Below are 17,651 nucleotides of genomic sequence, written 5' to 3'. Positions count from 1 at the left end.
ACATACGTACCTTTTTAAGGTGAAATTTGTTGTATAATTGCAAGAGATTCACATGCATGTTTTAAGGACTATAATTTGTAAAAATATTGTCTGCTTATTTCCATTTTTATTTCACCTAGTCAGGAACAGTTTAATCAATTTATATTAACTATTTTCTTTTTATCGCTTTTTATTTCTTAAGTTACTTGTTAAAAATTTGCCAAACTGTGTTTATTTGTAGTTTTTGGTAGTACTATTAGTTGAAAAAAAAATTTTTTTTAATGTAAATTACATATGCTAAATATTTTAAATTCTTATATTACAGGAATTTGATTTCCATGTCCGCTGGCCTGGTGTGAAGCTTCTTACTTCTCTTTTAAAACAGCTAGGACCTCAGGTGCAGCAAATCATTTTAGTCAGTCCCATGGGTAAGTGACTCATCTTAATTTTTTATTTTATTTTTTATTTATTTTTATTTATTTATGATAGTCACAGAGAGAGAGAGAGAGGCGCAGAGACAGGCAGAGGGAGAAGCAGGCTCCATGCACCGGGAGCCCGATGTGGGACTCGATCCCGGGTCTCCAGGATCGCGCCCTGGGCCAAAGGCAGGCGCCAAACCGCTGCGCCACCCAGGGATCCCTTAATTTTTGATTTAAAAGTGAGGATCATTCCTAAAGAGGGGACTAAAATGATGTGTTAATAAATTGTATAATTTGAATCACTGTTTCTGTTTTTGATCTGCCACTGTTTTTCACATGGTTATATGTTCTAGGTGTTTCAAGATTAATGGACTTATTAGCAGATTCCAGGGAAGTCATACGTAATGATGTAAGTTAAATTCGAAGAAGTCTAAGAATATGCAGCTTTTTTTTCCTATCTCTTTGCAAATGAAATCTTTGTTGATCCTTATTCAGTGTCATAATTTAGATTTGGAAAACGGGGGTATTGGCCAATCCTTTAAACCTTTTTAAAGTTATATACAGTAGGATCACATTATTTTTTTGTTTCCTGATTATCTAATATTTTGGCATAGATTATTTTGGTATTCAAATTTATGGTTTCCACAAGTTTAGGATTTCTTTCATCCTCTTCTAAAAGGTTATATTGACACCAAATTCTGCCTCCAGAAAGAGTAAAGGAAATATCTCCAAACGTTGAACTGTGTAAACTTTAAGAATTAGGTTTGGAATTCTCAACCTTACTTGATTGAATATGCATTTCAAATGATTTTCCTTGTAATCTTCATTTAACTATAGAGCATGATAACTCTGTAGTTATTTTCCATTCTGATTTATTTTTTTATTATTGATTTTATTATTTGCATATAAGTTTGACTGATTTTTTTGTTGTTGTTGCTTAAACATTTTTGTGGTTATCTACAACTTGGTCAAGAGTATAATGCCTTTTTTTAAAATTAATTTATTTATTAATGAGAGACACAAAGAGAGAGACAGAGACACAGGCAGGGGGAGAAGCCAGCTCCATGTAGGGAAACCAATGGAGGACTCGATCCTGGGACTCCGGGACCACACCCCGAGCTGGAGGCAGACGCCCCACCTCTGAACCACCCAGGTGTCCCTTAAAATGTTTTTAAAGATTTTATTTTTAAGTAATCTCCACACCCAATGTGGGGCTCAAACTCACAACCCTGAGATCAAGACCTGAGCTAAAAAATTGGACACTTAACCTGACTGAGCCACCCAGGCACCCTACTTTTTTTCTCAGTTTTTATTTGACACAGATAAAAAGATTATCTTTTTATGTTGCTTTTCATTAATTTAAGATTAGGGATTAAGTTTATATTTTGGATTTAACCTCTAGATTCTTTGTTTTTATGTTTTACTGCCACCTTTTCTTGGGTTTAGTAAACATGTTCATTTGAATTTTTTGTGGATAATTACTCTTATAACCTTATGTAATAAAACATACCATAATACACCTCAGTTGACACCAGAAACCAGAGGCAACTAAACGGCACCTCTGATGGTTCTTATTGGCACTCTGTGATCGCCTGAAACAATATACTACCTTTTTCCACTCCCATGTCTTTTTCTTTTTTATTCTTTAAAAAGTATTTTCTTTTTGCTTTTTTAACCAACTTTCTAGTTGTATTCAATGATAGTTGTCACCATTGAGTAGCCTCCCTAGGTGCATATCATTAAAGATTCTTAGGCCCATGTTTTATATTTTAAACCTTAATTTTTATCTGGATTAGAGAATTAGTTGGTCATTTACTATAGGCGCACTGACACTATCCTATTTATTTAGGATACTTAGTGCTTAAAAATTATAAAAAAAGATTGAAAAACTCTAGGAGATACCAGCTTACTTCTAGGTGATAGACTGTAGTTCTGTTATTGAATTTTTTATTATGAGAAATGTAAACACACACAAAAGTAGAACACAGACAAACCTGCCCTTTAAACCTATCAGTTTTCAAGATTTTGTTATATTTGTTTCATCTACCCCTCCTCTCACCACTGTCCTTTATTTATGACTGGAATGTTTAAAAGCATCGAAACAAGCAATATAATTTTGCCATTACATACTTTAGTATACATGCTATATATATATTTTCTGATAGAACTATAATGCCAGTATCACATAATAAGTTAACCATGATGTCTTAGTCCTCAGTTTCAATAAGAACCATTTCATATTCAGGTTTTGCATTTGTCCAAGATATTTTTTACAGTTGGTTTTTTTCAGATCGGGGTCCAGATAAGGTTCTCACATTACATCCGATTGTTATGTCTGCTAACTTATCTAAAGGCCTTGATTATGTTTTGGTTCACCTCTTTGCTGAGATATTTCCTAGATGATACAGTGAACTTAATTTTGCAACACACAAGGAAACGTAATATTTGGCTGTCTCATTTTTAGTGATCAGTGGATTTGATTTGGATCTCTCCATTATAAATCCTCTATCAACCTTACATCAGATTTATAAGTTCTATCTGATCATTCATTAATAGTCATTGCTTTAATCAGTTATTTTGTTGAGAGTTGCAAAATAATGATTTCTATAATTCTATCATTATTGCAAAACAATGATTTCTATAATTCTATCATTATTTCACACTTATTAAGCTATAATCTTCTGCAAAGAAGAACTTCATCAAGTAGTCTAATTTGTTACTCTGAAGTATAGTTCATACATGAAAAGCAGAATAAACAGATAAATGCCTTTAATTACCAGTTTTTAAATAAGGATTTGGTGTTCACTTTAAATTTAAATGACCGATGAGTATATTTTTCATTTTTTTTAAGATTTTATTTATTTATTCATGAGAGACACAGAGAGAAAGAGAGAGAGGCAGAGACACAGGCAGAGGGAGAAGCAGGCTCCATACAGGGAGCCAGATGTGGGACTCGATCCCAGGTCTCCAGGATCAGGCCCTGGGCTGAAGATGGCGCTAAACCGCTGAGCCACCGGGGCTGCCCATACTTTTCATTCTTAATAGCGTTTTAGTGGGTATGTTTGATTAGAGCAGTGTATCTCTTTAGTCAGAAAAAATAAACGTGTATTGAGAACTTAAAAAATATAAGTGCCATTTACATATAAACCTGGTAGCTTCCATAGAAGTTATTTTATCTCCTTTACTACTACTACTTCTTTTTTTTTAAATAGTTTATTTATTCATGAGAGACAGAGAGAGAGAGAGAGAGGCAGAGACACAGGCAGAGGGAGAAGCAGGCTCCACTCAAGGAGCCCGATACGGGACTTGATCCCAGGACCATGGGACCACGCCCCGAGCCGAAGGCATATATGCTCAGTCGCTGAGCCACCCAGGCGGCCCTATCTCCTTTACTTCTAATAAAAATCCTATGACAAAGATATTATCCTTGTTTTACATATGGGTATACTAAGACTCAGAATTTTTTTTTTTTAAGATTTTATTTATTCATGACAAGGAGAGAGGCAGAGACACAGGCAAAGGGAGAAGCAGACTCCACGAAGGGAGCCTAATGTGGGACTCAATCCTGGGACTCAGGGATCACGCCCTGGGCCAAAGGCAGATGCTCAACCGCTGAGCCACCCAGGCATCCCTAAGATTCAGAATTTATGTAATCTAGTTAAGGTTGCACAACTAGTATGGACAGCCATTTTTATTTTTTTTATTTTTATTATTATTTTTTAAAGACTTTATTCATGAGAGACAGAAAGAGAGAGAGAGAGGCAGAGACACAGGCAGAGGGGGAAGGAGGCTCCATGCAGGGAGCCCGACATGGGACTCAATTCTGGGTCTCCAGGATCACACCCTGGGCTCAAGGCAGCGCTAAACCGCTGGGCCACCGGGGCTGCCCTAGGACAACCATTTTTAAAACCCACTTTATCTAACTCAGCCTTAGTGTTCTTTCTACAGCATTCCTTCCCCCCTTTGTTAGTGGTTAAATTTGAGTTGGCAGCATTAAGTGGGAGAATTTGACATCTGAAAATAACCCCTTTTACCTTTTTTTCATCTCACTTTTGAGACTTGGCAGTCAGGAAAATGAGTAGAACAAGTCTGGAAGGCCATGGGCTTTTTAAATTTTTTTTTTTTTTTGTCTTATATGAATATTTATCTGCCCAATAAGCTAATTTGCCTTTTTTAGGACTTTCGAACTACTCTTTTGCTATTCTTCTTTTTGTCAAGTATCTGCCTTTTTTTCCCCTAAAAAATACCATTTTTCAAAAAAAAAAATCGGTTTTCATAAAAAATGTGGTTTCAAAGAATCAGCAAATGGTATTATTACAAAATACTTGTTATTTAATGGTGAAATAAATAGAAATGAGTAACAGCAAGTTTTTCTTGAATGATAATGAAGAAGTTGCAGAATATATAAATTAAATCCAGCTTACGGGAGCTAAGAAAAACTAAGAATCAGAAGCAAAGACTGCTGTGAATTGTTTTACTTTATTTTATTTTTTTCTATTGACTTAGAATCAAGTTTTGGGCATTTAGAGGCCAGATAATTACAGGAGAATAGAATTTTCTGTTCTAGAATGTGATGATGTTTGTAGATTTATATTATTGAATTCACAATTTCATACCATTGCTATTGTGAAGCACATACAAAAGCATCTCTGAGACACACTATTGTGCCCAGCTTTCTCAGGCCATGATTAAAGCTGAGTAATGATTGATGAATATGTAAGAATTGTTGCATATTTATATTGTGCAGTGAAAAGGAAATGGAATTAGGAGTTGGTAAACATGGATTCTAGTCTAGGCCCTGTCCCTTTGAGATTTATAATCTTAGAGAGGCATACTGCTCACCTCTGTGAAATTTCTGCACTTCTAAAATCTGTGGTTTTTAAATGTCTTATAAAAGTTGTTCTCTACTAAACATTATCTTTTTTTCTCCATAAGGGTGTATTACTACTGCAGGCACTAACCAGAAGCAATGGAGCAATCCAGAAAATTGTTGCTTTTGAAAATGCTTTTGAGAGACTACTGGACATTATTACAGAGGAGGGGAACAGTGATGGAGGTATAGTATGAGATTGATTTAGAGAGATTCCTTTTGTGCTCACTAAATTGTTAACTTCTAGGGAATGCCATTAGAGGGAGAAATGAGAACTCATTATATTCTTTCTTTCATTATGGTTTGCAGAGTATGGATTTCTTATTTATCCTATTTGAAATTTGTTAGGCTTCTGGAATCTAGGTTGGTGTCTTTCATCATTTCTGGAAAATCTCAGCTATCTCTCTTCAAATACTGCTCTGCTACATTTTTTCCTATCTTTCTAAACTCAGAATCAAGTTTTCTGTCATCTGATTTGACTCTCACTTTATTTTACTTTCTCTTCTGTGTTTTCCATCTTTTTGTCTTTCCAAGCTCTATTCTGGTTTATTACTTCTGACCTGTTATCTATTTCAACAGTTCTTTCTTCACCTACACTTATTTATTATTTTAAGTTTTTATTTAAATTCCAGATAGTTAATATACTATGTGATATTAGTTTCAGGTGTACAATATAGTGATTCAGCACTTCCATACATCATCCCATGCTCATCACAAGTACACTCCTTAATCCCCATCACCTATTAACCCATCCACCCACCCACCTCCCGCTGTTGGTTCTCTAGAGTTAAGAGTTTGGTTTCTTTGTTTGCCTCTCTCTTTTTTTCCCTATGAACATCTATTTCGTTTCTTAAATTCCACATATGGTGTTTGTCTTTTTCTAAGCTCCATCCATGTGGAGCAAATGGCAAGATTTTATTCCTTTTTGTGGCTGAGTACAACATTCCATTGTGTGTATATATATATATACACCACATCTTATTCTATTCATCAGTCAATGGACACTTGGGCTGTTTCTACAGTTTGGCTATTAGAGATAATGTTGCTATAAATAAAAACATTGGGGTGCATGTGTCCTTTTGAACTAGTATTTTTGTATTCTTTGGGTAAATACTTAGTAGTGCCACTGCTGGATCATAGGGTAGTTGTGGTTTTTTGTTTGTTTTAAGCATTTTATTTATTTATTCATGAGACACACAGAGAGAGGTAGAGACATAGCAGAGGGAAAAGCAGGCTCCTTGCAAGGAGCCCAATGCGGGACTCGATCCTGGGACTCTGGGATCACGCCCTGAGCCAAAGGTAGACACTCAACTGCTGAGCCACCCAGGCATCCCAGGGTAGTTGTTTTTAACCTGAGTAACGTATATACTGTTTTCCAGAGCAGCTGTACCAGTTTGCATTCCCACCAACAGTTGTAGGAGTGTTCTTTTTCCCATCCTCACCAACACCTGTAGTTTTTTTGTCTTGTTGATTTTAGCCTTTCTGGCAGGTATGGGTGAAATCTCATTATAGTTTTGATTTGTATTTCCTTGATAATAAGTGATACTGAGCATCTTTTCATGTGTCTGTTGGCCATCTGGATATCTTCTTTGGAAAATCATCTCTTTGTGTCTTCTGCCTGTTTTGTAATTGGATTACTTTTTTGGGATATTGAGTTTTATAAGTTCTTTATAGAAACAAACCCTTTAAAGGTATGTCATTTGCAAATACCCCTTTTTGTAGGTTGCCTTTTAAATTTTGTTGATTTTCCTTCACTGTGCAAAAGCTTTTTATTTTGATGACAAAAGCAAAAATAAACTATTCATCTTCACCTATATTTAATCTGCTGTTAAACATGTCTATTGAGAGATTCTTTTTCCCTCATTTTTACTGAAACACAGTTGACCTACAAGTGTGAGGTATACAACATGATTTGACTTAATATATTGTGAAAGGTAAGTTTAAGTCAACGTACATCCATTGAATTTTTAATTTCTCTTTTCTGGAAGTTGTTTGGTTCTTTAGGAAACTTGCTGTGTAGTTTTTTATAATTTACTTTTCTCTACGGATATTTTTTCTTTTCTTTATTTTAAACATTTATGTATGTATGTATGTATGTATGTATTTATTTAACAGAGTTCGTGTGAGCAGGGGGATGGGCAAAGGGCTAGGGAGAGAGAAAGAATCCTAAGCAGACCCTCCGATGAACCGGGGCTTGATGCCACGACCCTGAGATCACCACCTGAGTGAAAACCAAGAGTCAGATGCCCAGCCGACTGCACAACTCCGGCACCTCTCTCTGCAGATATTTTCAACTAACTTTTTACTTCTTCAAACACAAGAAACAAATTTTTCATAGTCTGTGTCTAGTGGTCCCAGTATTTCAGGTCTTTGTGGATCGGGAACTTTTGCTCTGTTGGTTCTTATACATTTTATAATGTTTTCTGTATGTGTGATTATCTTTGATTATGTGTTATGTTTTATTTAACAGAATTATTCATAGGAATTTGAAGCCTAGGGTGGAGATAATTTCTTTTAGAGAAAACATAGTTGTTTCTGCCAGGCCCTGGGAGTGCAGTTTATCTGGGATCAACTTAGTCCAGGTTTAAGGCTTGAGAGTTCCTAGACCACTTAGGCAATTCAAAACCAAGCTCTAAGATCTATAAGGATTAGAAAAATTTTGGTTATTCTCACCCTGAGGACATAGCCCTTTGAAGTCTCAGCTTATTAGTGGAGAATTTGCAATTAGATTCCTTTCCCACCTTGTGTATACTCTTGGGTTTGATTTATTTTCCCTTGCCCCATCAGTCTATCAAAATAAAAGTTTTAGGTTTTTTAAGATTGAGAAATATACTTCCAGCCAAAAGGTATTTATACTTGTTTACCTCTCTAAATACTCATTTTCTTATCAGAGTTAGCCTGCTAAACTTTCAATTCTTTATTGCTCCTGAGACTTTAAAAAAAAATTTTTTTTTAATTTATTAATGAGAGACACAGAGAGAGGCAGAGACACAGGCAGAGGGAGAAGCAGGCTCCATGCAGGGAGCCCAATGTGGGACTCAGTCCCGCGACTCCAGGATCATGCCCAGAGCTGAAGGCAGATGCCCGACCGCTGAGCCACCCAGGTGTCCCAACAAGACTTTTTTTTTTTTTAATTCAGCATTTGTACTTGTGTGTATAATCAATGAGAGATTGATCTGAAAACCTAGCACTAAGGTTGGAGAAGAAAATGTTTATTTGCATTGACTGTACTGAGATTAGCAAATTGAATAATATAGTTGAAGTTGATATTTGGCTATATTAATCTGGAGAGAAGGGCAGCCTGAAGATAAAGATTTGAGTACTTACAATATAAATGATAGATGAAACAAAATTAGATAAATGAGGTTAAAGATTAGATGAGTCCGTTTGGATGAGTAAGGAGCGAGAAGGGAAGTGCTCAAACAAAACCTAAGCTGTACTAATGTTAAGAGATAGAGGAGCAAGTCTTGGTGAAAGAGACTGAGGGCTGAAAGAGAGGAAAATCACTGTAGGAGGGTCTGGGGAGTGGGATAGCATTGTTAGAAGCTGCAAAGATGTCAAACAAGGGCAGAAATGCACCTTGGGATTTTTTAAAATAATACATTTTTTACAGATTTTATTTATTTATTCATGAGAGACACAGAGGGAGGCAGAGACACAGGCAGAGGGAGAAGCAGGCTTCCTGCAAGGAGCCCAATGTGGGACTCGATCCCAGATCCCAGGTTCATGCCCTGAGCTGAAGGCAGACACTCAACCACTGAGCCACCCAGGTGTCCCTGCACCTTGGGATTTATAACATGGATATCATTGATGACCTTGGGGAGAGCAATTGAGTATAATGATTGCCTCAGAATCCATATTGCAGTGTTAAGAGGAGTGAATTAGAAGTGAGAAAATAGAATAGTAGAGAAAACGCATACAAAGAATTTGGAAAAGTCAAGAGAGAGAGGTGAATAGGAACTGGAGATTGAAATGTTTTTTAGCCTCTTCAATTTTTTGTTGACATATGAAATGTTTCAAACATACTGAAAACAGAAATAATGTGAACTGGAAATTAATAGGAAATGATTTTTAGCCTCTTCAATTTTTTGTTGACATGAAATGTTTCAAACATACTGAAAACAGAAATAATGTAAGAAACACTTGTACCTATTGTCCAGTTCTATTATTTACATTTTGCTATACATGTTTTAGATTTTTTTAAAGAAATAAAATGCCACAGATAGTTAAGTCCTTTATGTAACTGTTCCGTTACTCTGCCTTCTTCTCTAAAATTATAGTATTTTGATTTTGTTTTCCCATCCAGTGAGTGTTTTTATACTTTAAAAAAAAAAAGATTTTGGGGGGTGGGGACAGAGAAAGTGCATGAGTGGGGAGAGGAGCAGAGGGAGAAGGAGAGAATCCCAGCAGACTCTGTGCTGAGCATGGAACCCAATGTAGTGCTCAATATCACAACCCTGAGATCATGGCCTGAGTGGAAATCAAGAGTTGGGTGCTTACCGAACTGAGCCACCCAGGCGCCCCTGTTTTTATACTTTTAACATGTATTTGTGTGATTCTACACACACATATCATATATTAATAAACCATATATAGCATTATTTTACACATTCTTAAACTAGATAAAAAGTATACTTTTGAATATAATTTTATAACTTGCTGTTTTTATCCAACATCATGTTTTTCAGATTTATCCATGTTGATATATGTTACTTTTTTTTTTTTTAAGATTTTATTTATTTATTCATGAGAGACACAGAGAGGCAGAGACACAGGCAGAGGGAGAAGCAGGCTCCACGCAAGGAGCCCAACATGGGACTCAGTCCTGGGTCTTCAGGATCATGCCTTGGGCGGAAGGTGGTGCTAAACTGCTGGGCCACAGGGGCTGCCTTGATACATATTACTTTAGTTTATTCATTTTAAGTACTATGTATTATTCAGTAGTATGAATATTCTATGATCTATTTTTTTTAAGATTTTATTTATTAGCGCGTGCGAGCATGAGTCGGGGGAGAGAGGGGGGATCAGCAGACCCTCCACTGAGCAGGGAGCCTGACATGGGGCTCAATCCTAGGACTCCAAGATCACAGACCAAACCAAAGGCAGATGCTCAACCCACCAGGCCCTCCAGGTGCCCGTGATTTTTTTTTTAATTGAGTTGACAATTAGGCTGTATCTATTTTTGCTAGCAAACTATTGTTGTAAATGGTCCTTATGTGTCTACTTGTATATGAAGTTTCTCTACACTGTATATCTACAAATAAAATTATACTTTTTTCATCTTTACCACATATTACCAGATGGCTTTAAGTGGTTTTTTTCAGTTTATACATCTATCAGCAGTATTTTTTTAAGTTTCTTTTTCTTCACTTTTTTGTCAATCCTTGCTTGCCAGTTTGAGGGGTATGAGATGATATCTCATTGAGATTTTCACTTTTCATAAACTAATGAGATTAGCATATTTTCATGGGTGTTTATGCCATCTGATTTTGTTGGTTGGTTTGTCTTTTACTCCTCTGAATTACCTGCTTGACCATTTTAATGTAAGATTATTTTTCCTTTCTTTTTTGTTTTTAAAGATTTTATTTATTTATTCATGAGAGACAGAGAGAGAGAGAGAGAGAGAGAGGCAGAGGGAGAAGCAGGACCATGCAGGGAGCCAGATGTGGGACTCGATCCCGGGTCTCCAGGATCAGGTCCTGGGCTGAAGGCAGCACTAAAACTGCTGAGCCACCTGGGTTGCCCTATTTTTCCTTTTCCAGTTGATTACTAAGAGTTCTTTATGTATTCTGGATACTAATTCTTTGTTAATTATACATGCTTCAATTATCTTCTCATCTAGTTATAGTATTTCTATTAAATTCTTAACATAATCATGTATATTGGCCTTTTTTAAGATTACATTTTCATTTATTTATTTATTTATTTATTTATTTATTTATTTAAGAGAGGGAGAGAGTGCACACGTGGGAGGAATTTCTCTATGTCAAGGTTGTAAAGAGAGTTTTCATCATTTTCTTCTAAAGGCTTTGCAATTTTGTCTTTTATATTTAATTAACATGTGTTTTGCATTTGAATGATGGTATGAGATTTGTAATGTGTCCATAAGTGTGAAGGACTGTTTCTGAGTTCTGCTCTGTTCCATTTGTCTCCCTCTCCATGAAAACCACACTTTTTAAATAACTGTACCTCATAATCTCTTACAAGAAAAATCCTCTATACTGCCTGGTTCCTGGATCCAGTTCCAGTGTTAGATAGCAGTAGGGTATTTGAGAATTCAACTCAGTTCTGACACTGTCTACCCATAGATAGCATCAGATTCTACAGGTTGAGGATTTAGTCCTACAAAAATTACCCTCTACCTCCCCCTTCAGATGACAGTCAAGGCCCAGGCTGTTACCTGTGCTTCTGACCTAAGTCACAGAATTCAGGGAAACACTTTTGTTTACTGGCTTATTAAAGGATATGAATCAACAGCCAGGTGAAGAGATAAATAGGGGGAGGTCCTGAACAAAGGAGCTTCTTTTTTTTTTTTTTCGTTAAATAATTGCATTTTAATTACATGTATTTCAAATGAATAACTTGCTTTCCAAAGACTTGCCCTGTATTCAGCAATATATATTCAGAACCTTAAAAAAAAATGTTTATACCTGTTGAACAAAAATTCTACTTCTGGGGGCAGCCCCAGTGGCCCAGCGGTATAGTGCCGCCTTCAACCCAGGGTGTGATCCTGGAGACCCAGTATTGAGTCCCACGTCAGGTTCCCTGCTTGGAGCCCGCCCCTCCCTCTGCCTGTGTCTCTGCCTCGCTCTCTCTCTCTCTCTCTCTCTGTGTCTGTCATGAATAAACAAATAAAATCCTTAAAAAAAAATTCTACTTCTGAGAAGAAATCTAAGCTGTCCACAAAGACTTATATTTGGACTCAGAGATCATGACCTGAGCCGAAATCAAGAGTCAGATGCTTACTTGGCTGAGCCACCCAGATGCCCCACGTTAAAGTTTGATGCAGAACTTCTTGAACAGGAATCATGTAGGGCTTATGGAAAATAACAGATTGCTAAGTCCCGCTAGTAATACACTCAGAATCAACCCACGTGACCTTTTAAGTACTCTGAAGTTTGAGATCTTCTAATGCCTATAATGAATTTTTATAACCAGTAAAAATTATAGTTAGTACTTCCCCCATAAAGATATACAGGAAGGGAATATGCCCAAATGCTAGCAGTGTTTTGTTCTCTGCCTCTATCTGTGTCTCCATGAATAAATAAATAAAATCTTTACAAAAAAATAAAAATAAAAATCAGAAGAAACTGACTCATTAAAAATGACAATTTGGACCAGATTTCTCACATCAAAATATATTCTAGACAAAGTTATTATACTTTCCGTATAGTTATGCGGGAACTCTAGCAAAGTCATTTTGATATGGATTCTCTGAGAAAGTCATTTGAATGGCCTCCTTCAGTGATAAGACCCAGCCTCACATGCTTGTGGTTGGCAGCACATTTACCTCAAAACTGGTACAGCTTAACTAGTAACTGCTACTCTGACCTAGAGTGCAAATAAGAATAAGATTTAACCCATGATAAATTTTTACAGTCATGAAAGACCCCTATACCCGAACAGATGACTCTAACGGTACTCTTAATAAAATCTTTTTAATATAAAATTTATTTATTAATTATAGAAGTAATAAATGCTCACCGTATCAAATTTACAAAACAAAGGAGCTTCTATCCTCAAGAAGCTTGAGTCCCAGCTCAATGACATGTGGTGGAAGCGTTCTGGTTCCCTAAGTGTAGAGGCTCTCTGAAAAGATGGAGTGAAAAACTGTCTTGGGTTTTTATGGAGTCTTTATTAAAAATTCATGATTGACTAAGTCATCAGGCATTAGATGATTCAACCTCTAGCCTTACCCCTCTCCCCAGAGGTGGGAGGAGTATTTTGGGGGGCCTGAAAGTTCCAACTCTGTGGTCACATGGTTGGTCCTGCCTGCCCTTCAGTGAGGTAGATCAAAATCACCTTCATTAATAGCAGTATATCCATTTCACCTTTATGGCTCTGAAGTGTTTTCAGGAACTGTGGATGAAGATCAAATAAATCTGAGAAATATATTTTGGTCATCTGAATGAATTATGAAGCACTCATCACAATTGCCTTAGCATGCCATTTCCTTTTGTTCTTTCATTTGAATGAAATTTGTTTGCTGGTCAAGTTCTATATATTAAGTGTAAATATGTGTGTGTGTGTGTGTGTGTGTGTGTGTGTGTGTATATATATTTTATTTTTAAGTAACCTCTGCACTCAGTGTGAGTCTCAAACTCAAAACCCCAAAAGAGTCGCATGCTCTACCAATGAGCAGCCAGGCAACCCCTTTGGAATTTTGATTGGAAACATACTGGGTTTACAGATTAATTTAAGGAGTATTGTCATCTGTATGTATTGACTTTTTCATTTGTGAACCTAAGTCTATCTCTTAATTTTTTCAGATCTTCTTTTAGATCTTTGAGTCATGTTTTATAATTTTGAGCAAGAGTGTTACACCTTTTTTTTATTAGATTGACCTCTAGCTTCTTAACAGTTTTTGTTACCATATGAATGGGATCTTTTTCCATTACATTCTCAAAGTGGTCACTACTTGATTTTTGTATGTTGATCTTATGTCTAACCATCTTATTAAACCATTAGTTGTAAGGCGTTCTGTGTAGACAATCGTATATTCTGCTTATAAAAGTAATCATTTTTCTTCTTAATTCTTGTACCACTTTTCATTTTTGTCTCTTTGCTCTAATTAGAATCTTTAATAGTGTTGAATGCTGCTGACTTTGATAAGAATGCTGATGTCTCACCATTAAGTTTGATTTTTTTTTAAGATTTTATTTATTTATTTATGAGAGACACACAGAGAGAGAGAGAGAGAGAGAGAGAGAGAGAGGCAGAGGCAGAGACACAGGCAGAGGGAGAAGCAGGCTCCATGTAGGGAGCCCAATGTGGGACTTAATCCCAGGACTCCAGGATCACACCCTGGGCTGAAAGCAGGCACTAAACCGCTGAGCCACCCAGGCATCCCTAAGTTTGATTTTTTAAGTTTGATTTTTGCTAAGAGTTTTTATCATGAATGAATATTGAATTTTAGTGAATTTTTTTCTGCATCTATGGAGATCATCAGATTATTCTCCTTTAATCTATGAGAATCTTTTCTTTAAAGTGAGAGAGACTGCAACCAGTATAAGCAAGTTGAAAAGGAGGAGGGTACACGAGAGAGAAAGGATGGTTAATCAGTGGTACATAATACCTAAAAAAGGAGGAAGGAATGTAATCCAGACTAGGGGTAGGAGTTTATTTTTAAGATCGGAAAAGAGGCACATCTTCCATCATAACAGGGAAGGCACAGGTGGAGATGTAGGTCCTTTTTCAGATTTGGTGATAGTGAGCTGAAACGAAAGTAGAGTCATATGCTAAGAATGAAAGAGAAGGACATAGTTGAGAATTATGGAGTAGGTAAAAAGTCTTTTGGAGAATAGGAGAGCTAGCTGTTGTAATGAGGAAGATTTCCAGGCAGGGATAAAGGCCCTTTTTGAGGGTTTTCACTGGATTTTACAGCACCGCTTGATTAAGTGATTCTGTCCCCCCACTCCTTCCAATATTCAGCTGCCTAGGTGATATAGATAAAAAGCCAAGCAGTTAATTTTTCACAGGATTGTGTGTTTTTCAGGAGGTGCTATGAAAAGACAGTAAAACAAGAACTTAGTATGTTATCTACGGAGTAAAGAAATGAACAGCTGTATAATATAAACTAGATAGGGAAGGAAATAAAGACAGAGGGGGTTTCAAAAAAGGAAGAAAGAAAACTTGTTGATGGGTTGAAAATCTCAGAGAAATCATAGAACAGATATGTTGGGAATACTTGAGCTGGAAAGATGGGAGGTTTTAGTAATGGAGTGAGAATTCTCTCTGAAGATGAGGCCAAGGAACTGAGAAGTCCAGATATTAGATGGATTGTCTTTGAAATCAAGAGTGACGGTAGAAAGTAGAGAAAGAAGATTTTAAGTAAAATGCCAGCAATGTTTTCAGTGGACAAAGTAGTAACCACGTTTTTGTTAACATAACTGTAATGAGGAGTGATAAGAGGTGGTATGGACAGATGGCCTGATCCTCAAGGAAACAGGAGATTTTGTGAGAAGGCAGAGGAACTATGGTCTCTGGAAAGTACACTGGGCTGGAATGATCATAGATTCCATGTTCTGACACTAAGATATATGGGATTGAGAGCATGAACTGGCTGTGCTTCAGAATGTTAACAGGGTAAGGCAGCTTCTTTAAAGAAAAAAAATGTTTCATGAAGTAATTGAGGGTTTAGTAGGTTTTATTAACCAACATTTGGGAGTTTGAGGTAGCATCTTGAAAGAGTTTGAAAGAAGATTAAGTATTCTAAGATGAGAAAATGGAAATGCATAAATGATTAGCAAGGCATATATTTTCAGAGGTGACCAAGGAAAATAGGATTTTAAGGCAAGGTCGAATTAGCTACTCTTTAGGATTGCTAAGATAATTTCCAGTGGCTTCTTGTAAATGATGGTGGCCTTCAAGGCTCTAGAATTCACTTTGCACAGTGGAGGGAAGACCTGTCAGTTACAGTGAGGGCTTTGACATTCTCTTTTTCCCCCAGAGCCTTTAGATGGTTCTAATGGCAGATCTTATTTAACGAGGACTTAATGTCCTGTGTAAGGGACAGATATAGTGGTTCCTCCTTAGGAGATGAGGATCCACGTGGTTCAGCAGTATGAGGTAAGGAAGCCTTTGATTTGGAGAGATCAGACTGGTTAAATCAGATTTTAAACAGGATTTAAAATATACACTTTTAAACATTTTATTTCAAGTTAAATGTAATAATTTTTTAAATATTCATTAATATACAAATCTTTTGAGTTAGAGTCAGAACCTTTTCTTCAAATATGAGTCAAACAACTGGAGTTTTTCCATCATCTTTCTGCATCTTTCTCACATCATGTCTATAATACGTCTTGTAGGATTTGCTTTTTGGTTTCCTTAAAGCGGAGTGCAGGATCTTCATGGGTTTTTACAATGACTTTTCTTGTTTTTTTTAGACATGCATTACCTATATATAACAACAGCTGTTCTTAAGGACTTGCTTTCACGGAGTTTTGTGAAAGACTTAGTTTTTATAAAAATAGCTCTGTTATTATAGTCATCACCTCATATCTATAGGGAATATATACCAAGACCCCCAGTGAATGCCTGAAACCATAAATAGTACCAAACTCAATATATACGGTATTTTTTTCCTATACCTACATACCTACAATAAATTTTAATTTATAAATTAGGCACAGTAGAGATTAACAACAACTAATAATGAAATACAACAATTGTAACAATATACTGTAAAGTTATATGAATATGATCTTACTTCCTCTGTGTCTCTGAAAATATTGTGCTGTAATCACCTTGCTTCTCATGATGATATGAAATGATGTCTGTGATGAGGTGCATGATGTAGGCATTGTGATGTAGCATTAGGCTACTGTTATTAACCTTCTGACTCTAAATCAGGAGGAGGATCATCTGCTTCTGGATGGCACTTGACACAAATAACTGAGACCTCAGAAAGTGAAACTGCAGATTAGGGGGGACAGTTATTTGGCAATTTATATAATAGTTCATTAATAACTAGTATAAATAGCATGGTAGATTTGTAAATTACAAAGTAATTTATTCTTAGATGCAATACCAAAGACTTGATCCATGAAAGAAAAAATTGATACATGGGACTTTACTGTTAAGACAATGAAAAGATGAACCACATGCTGGAAGAAAGTATTTGCATAATATAGTCCTGAGAAGGGACTTGTATCCAGAATACTCAAAGAACTCTTAAAATTCAACAATAAGTAAATGACCCAATTTAAAAATGGGCAAAAACATCACCAAAGATGACATATAGATGGAAAATAGCATATGAAAAGATGTTCAGCATCATAAATCATTAAGGAGATACGAACTAAAACATTGAGATAGCACTATACACCTGTTGTAGATTGGTGAAAATCCAGAACACTAGTACCAAAAGCAGTCAAGGATGTAGAGCTATGGGAACTGTCATTCATTGCTCGTGCAAAATGACTCACTTTGGAAGACAGCTTGGCATTTTCTTACCAAACCAAACATACTCTTATGATATGATCCAATAATCACACTCCTTGGTATTTACCCAAATGAGTGTAAAAATTATATCCATACAAAATCCTACACAGGAATATTATAGTGGCTTTATTTATAGCTGTTAAAACTTACAAGCAATCAAGATGTCCTTCAGTAGTTGAGTGGGTAAACTGGTACATCCAGACAGTAAATTTATCATT

At 36.2% G+C, this 17,651-nt stretch overlaps 1 protein-coding gene across 3 annotated transcripts in view; it reads left to right on the top strand.

The window, feature by feature from the left end:
* USO1 (USO1 vesicle transport factor) overlaps positions 1 to 17,651 on the top strand; it is an 89,761-nt gene that overhangs the window by 43,695 nt on the left and 28,415 nt on the right. For all 3 annotated transcript variants that reach the window (XM_038582426.1, XM_038582424.1, XM_038582425.1), the window contains 3 exons: positions 305 to 407; positions 752 to 807; positions 5,334 to 5,454. In XM_038582426.1, coding sequence (XP_038438354.1) covers positions 305 to 407; positions 752 to 807; positions 5,334 to 5,454 — 280 coding nt within the window. The remainder of the gene's footprint in view (positions 1 to 304; positions 408 to 751; positions 808 to 5,333; positions 5,455 to 17,651) is intronic.

Source organism: Canis lupus, chromosome 32 (genome assembly GCF_011100685.1).
Source record: "Canis lupus familiaris isolate Mischka breed German Shepherd chromosome 32, alternate assembly UU_Cfam_GSD_1.0, whole genome shotgun sequence".
NCBI lineage: Eukaryota > Metazoa > Chordata > Mammalia > Carnivora > Canidae > Canis > Canis lupus.
This window is presented reverse-complemented; position numbering and strand designations above follow the sequence as displayed.